Source organism: Pyxicephalus adspersus, chromosome 3, assembly GCF_032062135.1.
Source record: "Pyxicephalus adspersus chromosome 3, UCB_Pads_2.0, whole genome shotgun sequence".
Lineage (NCBI taxonomy): Eukaryota > Metazoa > Chordata > Amphibia > Anura > Pyxicephalidae > Pyxicephalus > Pyxicephalus adspersus.
In genome coordinates, this window is record NC_092860.1 from 21,422,002 (window position 1) to 21,434,298 (window position 12,297).

At 38.8% G+C, this 12,297-nt stretch overlaps 1 protein-coding gene across 3 annotated transcripts in view; it reads left to right on the forward strand.

Annotated features, from left to right (window-relative positions):
* Window positions 1–3,858: 3,858 nt before the first annotated feature.
* Window positions 3,859–12,297, forward strand: part of MXRA7 (matrix remodeling associated 7) — a 33,335-nt gene continuing 24,896 nt past the window's right edge. Inside the window, exon 1 of one of the 3 annotated variants that reach the window (XM_072403828.1) lies at window positions 3,859–4,450. In XM_072403828.1, the coding sequence (XP_072259929.1) occupies window positions 4,094–4,450 (357 nt within the window). In that variant the 5' untranslated portion in view covers window positions 3,859–4,093. The remainder of the gene's footprint in view (window positions 4,451–12,297) is intronic. The other 2 variants (XM_072403831.1, XM_072403830.1) reach the window with 2 other exon arrangements.

The following is a 12,297-nucleotide window of genomic DNA, read 5'->3' on the forward strand; positions in this document are numbered from 1 at the left end:
ACTTCATGTTTTTTTTTTTGGATGCTACATTTAGCGTCCAAGAGCAGTTTACAGCCCATTCCGCTTCCATAGACTTTAATGGGTGCTGCTTGAAAATACATGCTTTTGTAAGCATCTTCAAGCAAATTTTACAAGTGGTTTTAATTCACTAAAAAAAAAATAAGTTAAAAAAACTTTCTAGATTTTTGCAGCAGCTTACATTCACCTGCATAGGCCTTTGTAACTGCATAAAAAAAGAATGAAAAAACATTGGCACACTGCCATCTTCTGGCTGCATTAGGATCTGCAGGTTGATAAGATTAATTTGTAAACTTTTTTGTGATCATATTAAGTTAACTTAGTGATCAAAAAGATTTGTTAACCCTTAATAATACTTATGTTGCAGGGTCAGAATGTATTACTTTGTACTGCCTTACAAGTAAAAAGATTCCTGAATTCTGAATGAAATCTCTGTTCATGTCTAACACATAATATGATTTGTATTTGGTAAGGTGACAGGGAATTCTAAGACACCCATCTATTGTTCCCTTTGTGCAATGAATGTGAAATGGCATGAACTTATGTACCAGTGAATGCTGAAATGCATTCGGGCTGATATCAACATAGCAGGAAGGTTGTATGCCCTTTGCCATGGCACACTAGTTGCCCCTTTGTCCTGTGAATATCAGCCTGTATATCTGGTGTACTGAGCTGGTTACAAAAATACTGATTCTGAAATAGAACTATGAGGAGCTCAGAGTGGCAAATTTGCTCTCCTGTAGCTTACTATAATGGTGTCATTTACTGGCAGCTTACCAGCTGTCACATTTGTCTGGTGACCAGGATGTCAGGAGTAAATTGTAGTAATGGTCAGGGGTTGGGAAGAATACCCCAGTGTCAGTCATCAGTGGTGCCAACCTATCGGACCTCACCGACCACTAAATTAATAATATTAAATCCAGCAGACTATTAATATGAATTTTTTCAAAAAGATAAATACATTTGTAGAATAATGATCTCCCTATTGGTGTCTGACGAGGACTGTGGAGGCTCTGATTCATTGATCAGCTCACGGTTAGGTGAAGTATTACTATTGTTACTATTATCATTAGTTGTATTATCTTTGGTATACTAAAGAAATGCAAATATATGCAATATTTGCTTTTTCTCACTCATTATGGATTTATTTCATTCCAATTTTCAGACCAAACAAGAAATGATAGTTAGCAAAGTCAAACTATTTGATGCCATTAAATATAACAGTTAAAGAAAATACACAGTTACGGTCATAATTATCTAAAATAGCATCTGAGAAATAAACTAATAAAATAAAACAGTCAGATGAGGATCAGTATTAGTGGAGCGGGGTGACTGTTGTAATGGTGGAAACAATACTGAAACGTACGGCTCGGCAATGGTCGCCTCATACAGCTTCATACTACACTGACGTCACGCTGCGCCTCCCTTGTTTTTCCGTCTCTAGTACAGTTCATGAATTTAGTTCAATATAAAGACGAAATTGTCATTCAGAATATAAGAATTTATTAGAATATTATTTTTGTTTTATTGTTAATAATGTCCAAATTTTTCTGTAGACCACACTGGTTGGTGACCACTGCTCAGGGTCAAGAATGTTATGGTGGTGAATTGGAGTGAGGTGCTGGTGTTCTGGGGAATGAAAATTGTCCTTCTTTATATATCAGTTAAAAGAAGAATGTTCCAAGATTGATGCCAGGAGGATGAAGAAGTCCCTAACATCAATTATGAGTGGGACATACTGTAGGAGTTGGTGGTATGAAGCAGGCCCCAGTATCACTTGCCAGTAGAAGGATATTATGTCCCGGTATTTGTGTTCCCTAGAAGGAAAAAAATGCCAAAGTCATTTTTCTGGTGGAAAAGGAGGAATTTATGACCTATATGAGTCAATGGGAAAAAAACTTAGTATACAGTATATATATATTCAGACATATAGATAGATAGATACATTTGAGCTTTTCATGTTTTATTCCAACCAAATAAACCTCATTCACTAAAATCTTCTTGGTCTTGATACTAGTTGTAAATTACAAGTCATCAGTGAATCACCTGTTTTCCAGCTAATAATTCAAAATTGAGAGGCTTTTTTCCTGGGTAAAACTTGACTTTAACTGTTGATTATGAACTTTTAGGAACTATTTGACAGGGAGCCTGATCATTGCACTGGTAGTTTTATTCCTGTTTTTCAACTAGTTTATTTTTTGCTATTAGTGATCAACATCGAAACTCATCCAAGCAAAATTTGCCTTTTATTTGGCTGGTTCAATGAACAAAAATTGTCAATGGATTGATTAATACCTTTTTTAGATCTATTTGCAGGTCAGAGGCACAATAGCCTGGGGGGCAGTCAAACTCTGGCCCGGGGGCCAAATCTGGCCCGTGACATCCTTTTTTATGGCCCCCAAAGGAATCATAAGTATGATTTGCAGCTGGCCCGCTGCTGCATTGAAATAGAGTGGCAAATACAATTCTCGGCATCACCCGCGTCTATAGACCAGCGGCCTCTCTGCCTATGTGTGGCTCCACATTAGACGTTGTTTTATAGACGCAGGGAATTGTAGTAGCAGTGCTATTTCAGTGAAGAGGGAGTTTCAGCCACTCATAATATTAAGCTCCGCATTGCACCTGGGGCAACCAAGTTCTTGTAAGGTGCTACTTGCCCCCTAAGGCTGAATCACGCAGCAGACTGGGGGGATTGATGCCTGACCTGCAATGACACCAGACCAGGGCATTAAGATTTCCAAGCTAATCCGGTCAAATCAAATCTTGGCAAATTCATTTCTTCCTATTTACCATCAAAAATGCATCTGTATTCTCCTACATACAAATGTACCTTTTGGGTGATATATTTAATGTGCATAAATTAAAAAATAAGATTTAAAAACTTTTACTAATCTTTACTTTTTTGTCGCGTCATCAACGGTATTCAAAAGTGTATTCTATTTCATAGAATACATCAACAAAATCACCAGACATTCCCCTCCCAAACAACACTTTTCTTCCTTTTATTGTTCTTCCCTTTATTTCTTTTATTATGCTAATATGGGCGGCACAGTGGCCTTTGCAGCGCTGGGTCCCAGGTTCAAATCTCGGCCAGGACACTATCTGCATGAAGTTGGCAGGTTGTCCCCATGTTTGTGTGGGTTTCTCCGGGTACTTCGATTTCCTCCCACATTCCAAAACCATGAAGTTAGGTTAATTGGCTTCCCCCCTAAATTAACCTTAGACTGTATTGATGACATATGACTATGGTAGGGACATTAGATTGTGAGCTCCTTTAAGGGACAGTTAGAGACATGACTATGGACTTTGTACAGCACTGTGTAATATGTCTGCACTATAAAAATACTGTTTAATAATAATATTAATAATAATATCATTACATATGCTAACTACCAGATATGAAAACATTTTTTATTATATTTTTTATTATTTTTTTATTATTTTATTATAATATTTTATTTATTTATATTATAATACATTATTATTATATTACATATAATATATTACATTTTATACTAGGTGTTTATATATATATATATATAATTCTGTTCAAACAGTAAAATAAATATTTCAGTATCATGTAAATTGTATCCTGTAAATTGTATAAATGACAAAAGAAATAACTGGATGGATGTTAGTAACAGGGAATGACATTTTATTGCCTGGACAGTCATGAGATTTATATTGGAGATGGCAGGAAATGACTGCTGTGCTTGTAGGTTCCTCTTTGATCTTTGGCAGCATGGCAAGATTTATTCTGCGTAGCTTAGTATACATAGAAAATAGGAAATAAGAGGGCGTGATTATAAATGGCATTGCTCTGAAGCCAAAGGAAAAAAAATCAGTACAATTTAACTTAAAGCTGGAATGTTTATAAGCTTGGATGGCTATCGGATTTGTCCAGCTTGCACGCTGTATAGGGAGGTGGAGAGATTCTGGGATATTGCTGCTAATGGAAGAGGCAGGGCCAGGCCAGTGACAGCTGTGTTGTGGAAGGCTAGGCTGGGAGGAGAGAGGATCAGTCTGTACAGATTCTGCCAGAGAGAAGAACAAAAGCCATCTCATCCCAGACAGCATGGAGCTTGAAGGGGAATTCTCATTGGCAGTGCCACTCATTTTCACAGTGTTGGCTGCCATCCTTGCCACTCTATGGGTGAAGCTGCGCTCTACAGGAGAAAAGCAACCAGTTGAAGAACCCCAAGAAGAAGAGGTGAAGGAAAAAGTGTCAGAAACCTTAGAAGAAGAACAGAAAGACAAAGAGGATCATGCGGAGGAGGAAGAAGTGTCCGGAGGAACAGAGACTGGGACTGTCCCGGTGGAAGAAGTTGGGGCAGTTGAAGAAGTGACCGAGGCCAAAGAAAGTGAGACGGATGTGGTGGAGAAGGAGACAACTCCATCCAGCCAATCTAGCCAAGAAGAGGAGGACAGTAAAGTAAGAGCAGACTTATTATACTACTAGACCATAAGGCCTGGTCCACCTGGGCTTCAGCAATGTGCACCGCAAGCTTTTATAATGCATTTACAAGCTTCAAGCAGCCTTGGTGGTGACGTTAAGGCAACCTTAAGCTCCAGGTTTGTAATAAACAAAGATCTTGATGGGAATGAAAAATGTTACCTTTAAAGAACTGCTAGCAAGGTTTTCACAAGCTTCAAGTAGAGCAGAACACAAATGATGCCTTCGTACAGCTTATTTAAAGTGACAAGCAGCACTCCAATTAAGATCTTTGTTTCGCTTCACCAAACAAGAGCTGAAGTTTGCTTTAAAGTCATCAAAAAAGCTACCTGAAGCCACCTACTCCGACCCATTAAAGTTGTATGTATTTGGGCTAGTGTTCTAGATACAAAAGTATTTGGGTCAATGTCTTAGGTCCAAGAGTATCTGGCTCAATGTCCTAAGTCCAAGAGTATCTGGGTCAAAGCCCTAAGTCATTGAGTATTTGTTCAATGTCAAAGGTCTAACAGTATTTGAGTCCTAGTCCAGGTCCAAGAGTATCTGGGTCAATGTCCTAAGGCCAAGAGTATTTAGGTCAATGTCCTAGGTCCTAGAGTATCTGGGTCAATGTTCTAAGTCCAAGAGTATCTAGGTCAATGCCCTAGGTCATCGAGTATTTGTTCAATGTTAAAGGTCCAACAGTATTTGAGTCCTAGTCCAGGTCTAAAAGTACCTGGGTCAGTGGCCTAGGTCCACAAGCATTTTGGTCAGTGTCTTAGGTCCAATAGTATTTTAGTCCTAGTCTGGGTCCAAGAGTATCTGGGTCAATGTCCTAAGACCAAGAGTATTTAGGTCAATGTCCTAGGTCCAAGAGTATCTAGGTCAATGCCCTAGGTCATCGAGTATTTGTTCAATGTTATAGGTCCAACAGTATTTGAGTCCTAGTCCAGGTCCAAGAGTACTTGGGTCAGTGGCCTAGGTCCACAAGCATTTGGGTCAGTATGCTAGGTCCAACAGTATTTTAGTCCTAGTCGGGGTCCAAGAGTATCTGGGCCAATATACTAGGTTCAGAAGTATTTTATTCCTAGTCCGGGTCCAAGAGTATCTGGGCCAATATACTAGGTTCAGCAGTATTTTATTCCTAGTCCGGGTCCAAGAGTATCCGGGTTAATATACTAGGTTCACCAGTGTTTGGATCACTGTCCAGGGTGCACCAGAATTTGGTTCAATGCCCTAGGTCCAAGAGTATTTGGATCAATGTTCTAGGTCCATGATAATTTAGGTTGATCTCCTAGGTCCAAGAGTATTTGGGTAAATGCACCACGTCCAACTGTATTTGGATCCAAGAGCTGGCATTGCTCCTCAGAAAAGTTTCAGTAACTTTGTCCCACTAGTTGCACATACGTGCTGCTATCTTTCAACATGAACTGTGAGAATATATTTAGTGTAAAGTTCAGTGAAAAAGAATCTTTTTTATTTTCACAGTTCATTTGTAGAGGATGGTAAACTAGGGCCCTTGTAAAATGGCTGCAGATGGGCTTTTAGTGCCAGCGTGTAACTGGCATCCAGACGGTGCACAGCTCTGTGCACCCACCCTGCCTGTCTGCCTTTCTATAGAATATTTCACTCTGTGTATTGTTAGCGAGCAGAGTGATTTCACTGAGATCCGTCCATGCAGACTTGATCATAAATCCCCTAAATACAAAGGCAGCTGACTTTAAGTTGGTGCAAGGTGTTAACTTGGCATGGTGTCCGATCAGAGGCGGTAGCTGAACAAATTCTGCAAAAACAAATTCTGTTTATATGCACGTGTATATGTTTTTGTCTGTTTATACACACATGTATATGATTTTTTGTCTGTTTATACACACATGTATATGTTTTTGTCTGTTTCTGTGATTGTGTTTACAGTTGTCTGTCTGCAAATTCACACTTGTGTTTGAGTCTGTATTGTACATGTGGAGGAATGTGTTACCATGTATATACAGTAAATGCCTGTATATCCCTGTGGTTTGGCTCACCTCCCTGTAGTAGCTTGCGTCCCCGCTATGTAAGTATGTCTGGCCTTGTTTATAGTGAATTATGCCCCCTGGCTATGGAATGCCTGTCTCATACCCAGGAGCTGCTTCATTTCCTGTCCACATTCCTGCTCTGTAACCCATTCCCATGACAAGGCCTGTAAGGCATTGCTGGCTACACAAAATACAGACGTAGCAGCAGGTTTGTTTATTAGGGGAAATTGCAGTGTTAAGCAGAAAAAATCATAACAATGACAAATCTTTTTTTAAAGTGAACCTGCACTTCGCCTATACTAAGTAACAGGTACACTTTGCATGACAAGTTGTTTTCTGTGCTTCCCTGCCACCCCACATTTTAAAGCTTACACAGGGCTTTGTACAGTTCTTCGTCCCCATGCGGCCTGATTGGTATTTTACTAAAAATGGAAATGTTATTATTTGAAAATACATAGTAACTTTTCCACTGCAGAAGGAAGAGGTAGGGTCATGGTAGGATCATTTCCTAATACCTGGAAGCACTGATAATTTTGGGTATGGTCTAGTGGTAGATCAGTATAAGAAGTGCAGTTAAAGTCCTGAATACTTATGCTACCTCCTGTATGGTGTCCTGTAGACCCAAAACACACTTGTTGGGCATTACACAGGTTGGGGTGCTTTTGTTTATAAATGACACCCCAATGCATTCAGCTCCATCCATGTATTGCAGTGCACAACAATGCATAACAATGCACTAACTTGCATTGTGTTTCCATTTTTTTGTGCATTGGCATCACATTCGAAAAAAGAAGGAGTTACATACATGTGATATGCTGGCATGTGCTTAAAGTATAAGAAATGGCTGTACACAGTAAAGGTTCTTCTCTCACCTCCCAAAACCTTTACAATTTGAGGATGTCTAGCCAGAGCAGCTACCATAGCAGGGGACGACACTAAAAGGATCAGCCTCCAATTCATTCAGCCCAGTTCCCAACCCTCCACATCCCGAAACTGAGCAGTCAATACAATGTTGATGTACAAACCCAATAAGGTTATTCCAATGGGGACAATAACATTACCAAACACAGGCCCCTAATAGACATATTTTGGATATTCTTGGCCTGGCAACCATTGTCAGTGGAACAGACAATGATGGGAAATGCAAACTTTTACAGCTGTCACTGGAACAGGAAGCAGGGGCAACCTATTAATTGGGACATCTGTTACAATTACAAATGACTAAGGGGGATTTTCACTTTGGGGAAATGTCTTCTCACTTCTTGTGGTACCTCCAAGTAAAAAGGAAAGATTTGGATATTCATTACATCGGCAAATCTGTCGAGGCGAACAAACAAATATTACCCCTCATCAGGTCATTTTGGATGACAATTGTAAATCAAGGGACAGATAACATGCTGAAATGCCGAATGTGCATGTAAACCTTTGCCCTTTTTTATACAATTTGATCTTTAAAAAAAAACTTTGAAAGTGTTTTGGTAAATCTCGTTTTTTTTACGGTAAGCAAATTGGTTATCCTCCCAAATATGATCTCCCAAATCCTTTGTACTGTTACCAGTCAGCATTGTTCCTAGCTATCTTTATAGACTTTAGAAAACCTCCCTAATATGTTATAAAGGAAAGCAAAGGGAGAGGTGTCCTTTGGTCCTGTCCTAGAGTTAAAATGCTGCTACACCAGAAATCCAATGCTATCCCCTATTATTATTATTATTATTGTTAATAAACGGTATTTATATCCTTTGAAGAGTGTTCTCCACACTCTGCAGTGTTATCTCAACCAGTGCTTCCAGGATTACAGAAAATCTCCATTGATGTGAAAGAGATGAGAAAAAGTAGGTTTACATCAGCAGGATATAGCCAAGAAGGACAATGGCTCCTTTGAAGATACAAAACAGAAAGTGAATGTTGTCACCCTAGGACACAAAGTATGTTAGTGTGAGGATAAATATATACCAGGTAAATATATATAGAAAAAAGCCTGGGAATGACAACTAATCCAGCCACCATATCCGGGAACTGTTGAGCTGTAAAATACAGTGCCTAGCCAAAAAAAGTCACACACTTACTGCCATTAGCGGCTTATGCAATATTCCTACATTTATTTCCATCCAAAGTTCCATTATTCTTATACCGATGATGGGGGAGGTGGACCATTGTGTAAAGTCTTCTCTGGCACATCCCAAAGATAAATATTGGGGTTCAAGTCTGTGGTGGCTAATCTATGTGTGAAAATGATGTCTCATGTTCCCAAAACCATTCATTCACAATCAGAGCCTAATGAGTCCTGGCACTGACCTTGAAAATCACCTGTGCCTTTGATGGGAAAACCTGGTCATTCAGGATATTCAGGTGGTCAGCTGACCACATAAGGGCAGCTAAGGTTTTCATTCTAGATCTGACCCATTGAAGCAACCAAGTATAACACTGCTTCCACAGGCTTAGGGACTATTTTAGCTAGGCAGTGCATAACATTTTTGTTCTAGGATTTAGATACGCTTTAAGCCAGCTACTATTTAATGTTTAATAACATGCCTTGCTGGAAAAGGAGAGATTAGAGGCCATGCAATCACCATTTCAGGATCTACAAAGACTGGGTGGAGGTGTTAATATAAGAAGCAGAAAACCCGCATGTTGAATAAAGTCACATATCTGCCTTCCAGGCTCTGCATGCTCTGAACAGATGTTCTGACAACATGCGAGGGATTACATAACCATAAAATTAATAGACTTTTCATTTTGAGTAAATGGTAGCCTGTGTCATAACACTCTAAGTTTAGCTTCTTGTCAATCCTGGACACAATGCATGTGGAGCCTAAAACCTACAACAGTGCTCCTCAAACTTTTGGGGGAACCCTTGAAATACCTCCATAAATAATATATTCACAGCTCACAGTACATTAGTGTGGTGTTGAGTAGAAAGAATGCTTATTGCTGGTCATGGGGAAGAATGTCAGCCCTACAGATAGCCAAAAAGACCATTGGTGTCACCTAAACTAACCTGATATTCACAAACTTTTCATTGTTCAAGGAACTTCTCGCAACCTCCAGGGCAGTGGTCGCCAACTTTTTCCAACCTACGAACCACTAAATGCACAGACTCCAGACTGCACATGTGCGGACCACCAAAATTGTCTGTCCCCTGATTACCGGTTGGCAAACCAGTACTTTAGGGGAATCCCAAAGTTTCACGCAATCCTGGTTAAGGAACACTGCCCTAAACAGTAAGCATTATGAGAAGGACTCTCAGCATTTCCAAGGAAGATATTGGTTTTAAATAATAATATGTAGTTTTGGGAATGGTGACAGATGCTTAATTGACTCACGTAGTTGTGATTTTAAGTATAGGGCCACGTTGGTGAAACTGCTGCTAAAGTTCCTGTTTGTTTTTAATAGCATGAAAAAGGTTTGTATTGCTTTCTATTCCTCCGCTGATGAGATTTTTACTTGCTGTCACCAGGATAGCAAATAAAGGATATTCTCCCTAATGGGAACATAGCAATAAAAATATTTTTTTAAAAGAAAAAAAAGGTCCCTTAAGTTTTTATTACTTCCTTTTTTCTCATTGGACATATTCCTGCTAGAAAAAAGGATCATTGTTTATGATTCTAATGGAGACCCATAGCATAATACAAATAATAAAGACATTTTGACCCATATCCACTAACACAAAACAGTTGTAATTTAAATTTATTTAAAGCATAAGATTGAAAAAGTACAGGGATGAGCTGTAATCTTTTCTATCTGCAGTGGTTTATTGCATGCATGTTGGGTGAGGCAGTTGTCTAGATAACAGAAAGAAGGGCAGATATAGTTTAGATATGTCTAAATGCATAGTGCAAAGTATAGACCCCATGGATAAATATAGAGTTAGGGAATGACCCTCAGCACAACCTGAAGTTGGTTGGTAACCAGCTATTAGCAATTAGTCCACCCTGGTCCACTAAATTTAACTTTTCCTGAATTCTCCAGTTGCTCCATCGTAGTTAAGAGTCAAACCTTATGTATACAATGGGCTTGATTTAATAAAGTTCTCCAAGATTGGAGAAGATAGACTGTCACAGGAGAACCTGGGTGATCCAGCAAGGCTGCAATAGATAGTTCGAGGATTGAAAACATTTGCTAAAAAATAGCAAGTGATTTTTAAAAAATACATTCCTCATTTACTGGATGACCTATAGTCCACCATGACAGTCTATCTTCTCCAGTCTTGGAAAACCTTAATTAATCAGACCCTATATGAGAGAAAGTGGATGAGGTTGATGGCATCCTCAGTCACCTAAAAGGCAGTGTTCGGGTCTGGTCTTTAGGCCAAAGTGCTGCACTATTATTAGAGGAGTACCTGGAATCTGGAAATCTGGAACAGATATTCTCAACCAAAGTTCTATGGAATCCCAGGGTTGCTCCACAGCGTGCTAGGGGTTTCTCAAACTGTAAAGCCAACTGTATGACTCTAATGATATTTTAGATGTCAAAAAATCTGTTATTCCAACCACCAACATAGGGGGGAAAATCTGTCTACTACCCAACAATTTATTTTATTCCCATTGACTCACAAAATATTGATTGATTGTTGAAAACGGCTGTTCTGGAAGCACTGAGAATTTTGCAAGGGCTCTGATGGGGCCTTTAGCAGCAAATAGGCACTGGAAAGGTAAATAAATATAAGTGGTCCATAAAGTCGGCTTTGAAGAGATTCTACAACCATTCCCTGAATCCCAAACTTCAAAGTGACATCCTCAGTGTTTATCATTTCCAAACTGGAGCTGAAAGTTGTGTTTAGAAAGATTTATTCTAAACTTTCAGAAAGCTTTGCAAATGCCTTGAACACAATGCTCTGATACAAGCTGAAGCTAGAATGTACAAGGCTTTATTTATGCATTTCTAGACCTTGTAGAATGATTTATTCTTGTAGAACAATCCCCAGTAGAGTGTGAGAATAGTATATCAATTAATTTACACAATAGGTTTATGTGTGGATGATCAAGGGCAACTTTCTAAAAACCTTTCAGCATACCGGAATTCTCCGCTGTTGGAAGATTACATTGTTCACAAATTGTTCTCTATAATATTCATTCCCTTTCTGCAGAAAAAAAGGTTTAAGTGTTAAAATTGCAGACAAACTGTAAGTGTTGCATGCAAAAAGATTTAATTCTCACACTTTTGCCGCACTGCATTTTTCAGATCAGTATCAGTGTGTATCCTGGTTCGACTTCCTTTGCAAACTGTCATATATGCTACTCACTGGACATTGTGTCAGCATCATCACACCGCTGATTCATTGTCCGGGGAGCAGACAGGAAACTGCAGCATTCATCAAACATTCACTGGTGGAAAATCAATCAGAGCTGCACAATGAAGATTTAAAAGAGGCTTCTGCGACCTCCTATACATTCAAACAAAATAGTAAAAATGTTTGCAGTTTTCGGAAAATTAAATAACTCAATGTCTTATTTCTAATAGACTTCTGTTTTAATATTTAATACCATGCTTTTTAGCTTTGTCATATTTTCCACTGGCTGCAGAAGAAGTTGTCCTACGTGGCAAATATATCAAACATTTCCTAATACTGAAAATATATTGGTCATAGTTTACTATTGGCAAATGAGTTTAAGAGAATGAATGATGTAATTCTTTTTTATTGTTTCTGTGCAAAGTGTCATTACCCTCAAGTTAGGTGAAATGACTAATATTTCAGCATAGGAAAATAAATGTTTTTATAAAATTCTAGCAAATATCTATTTTCTGTTTTTCCCAGCTCAGATATGCAAATAATGACTTTCTGATTCTGATCATGTAGGACTGCACACGGGGTTCTTGAAGAAAGATATTTACAAA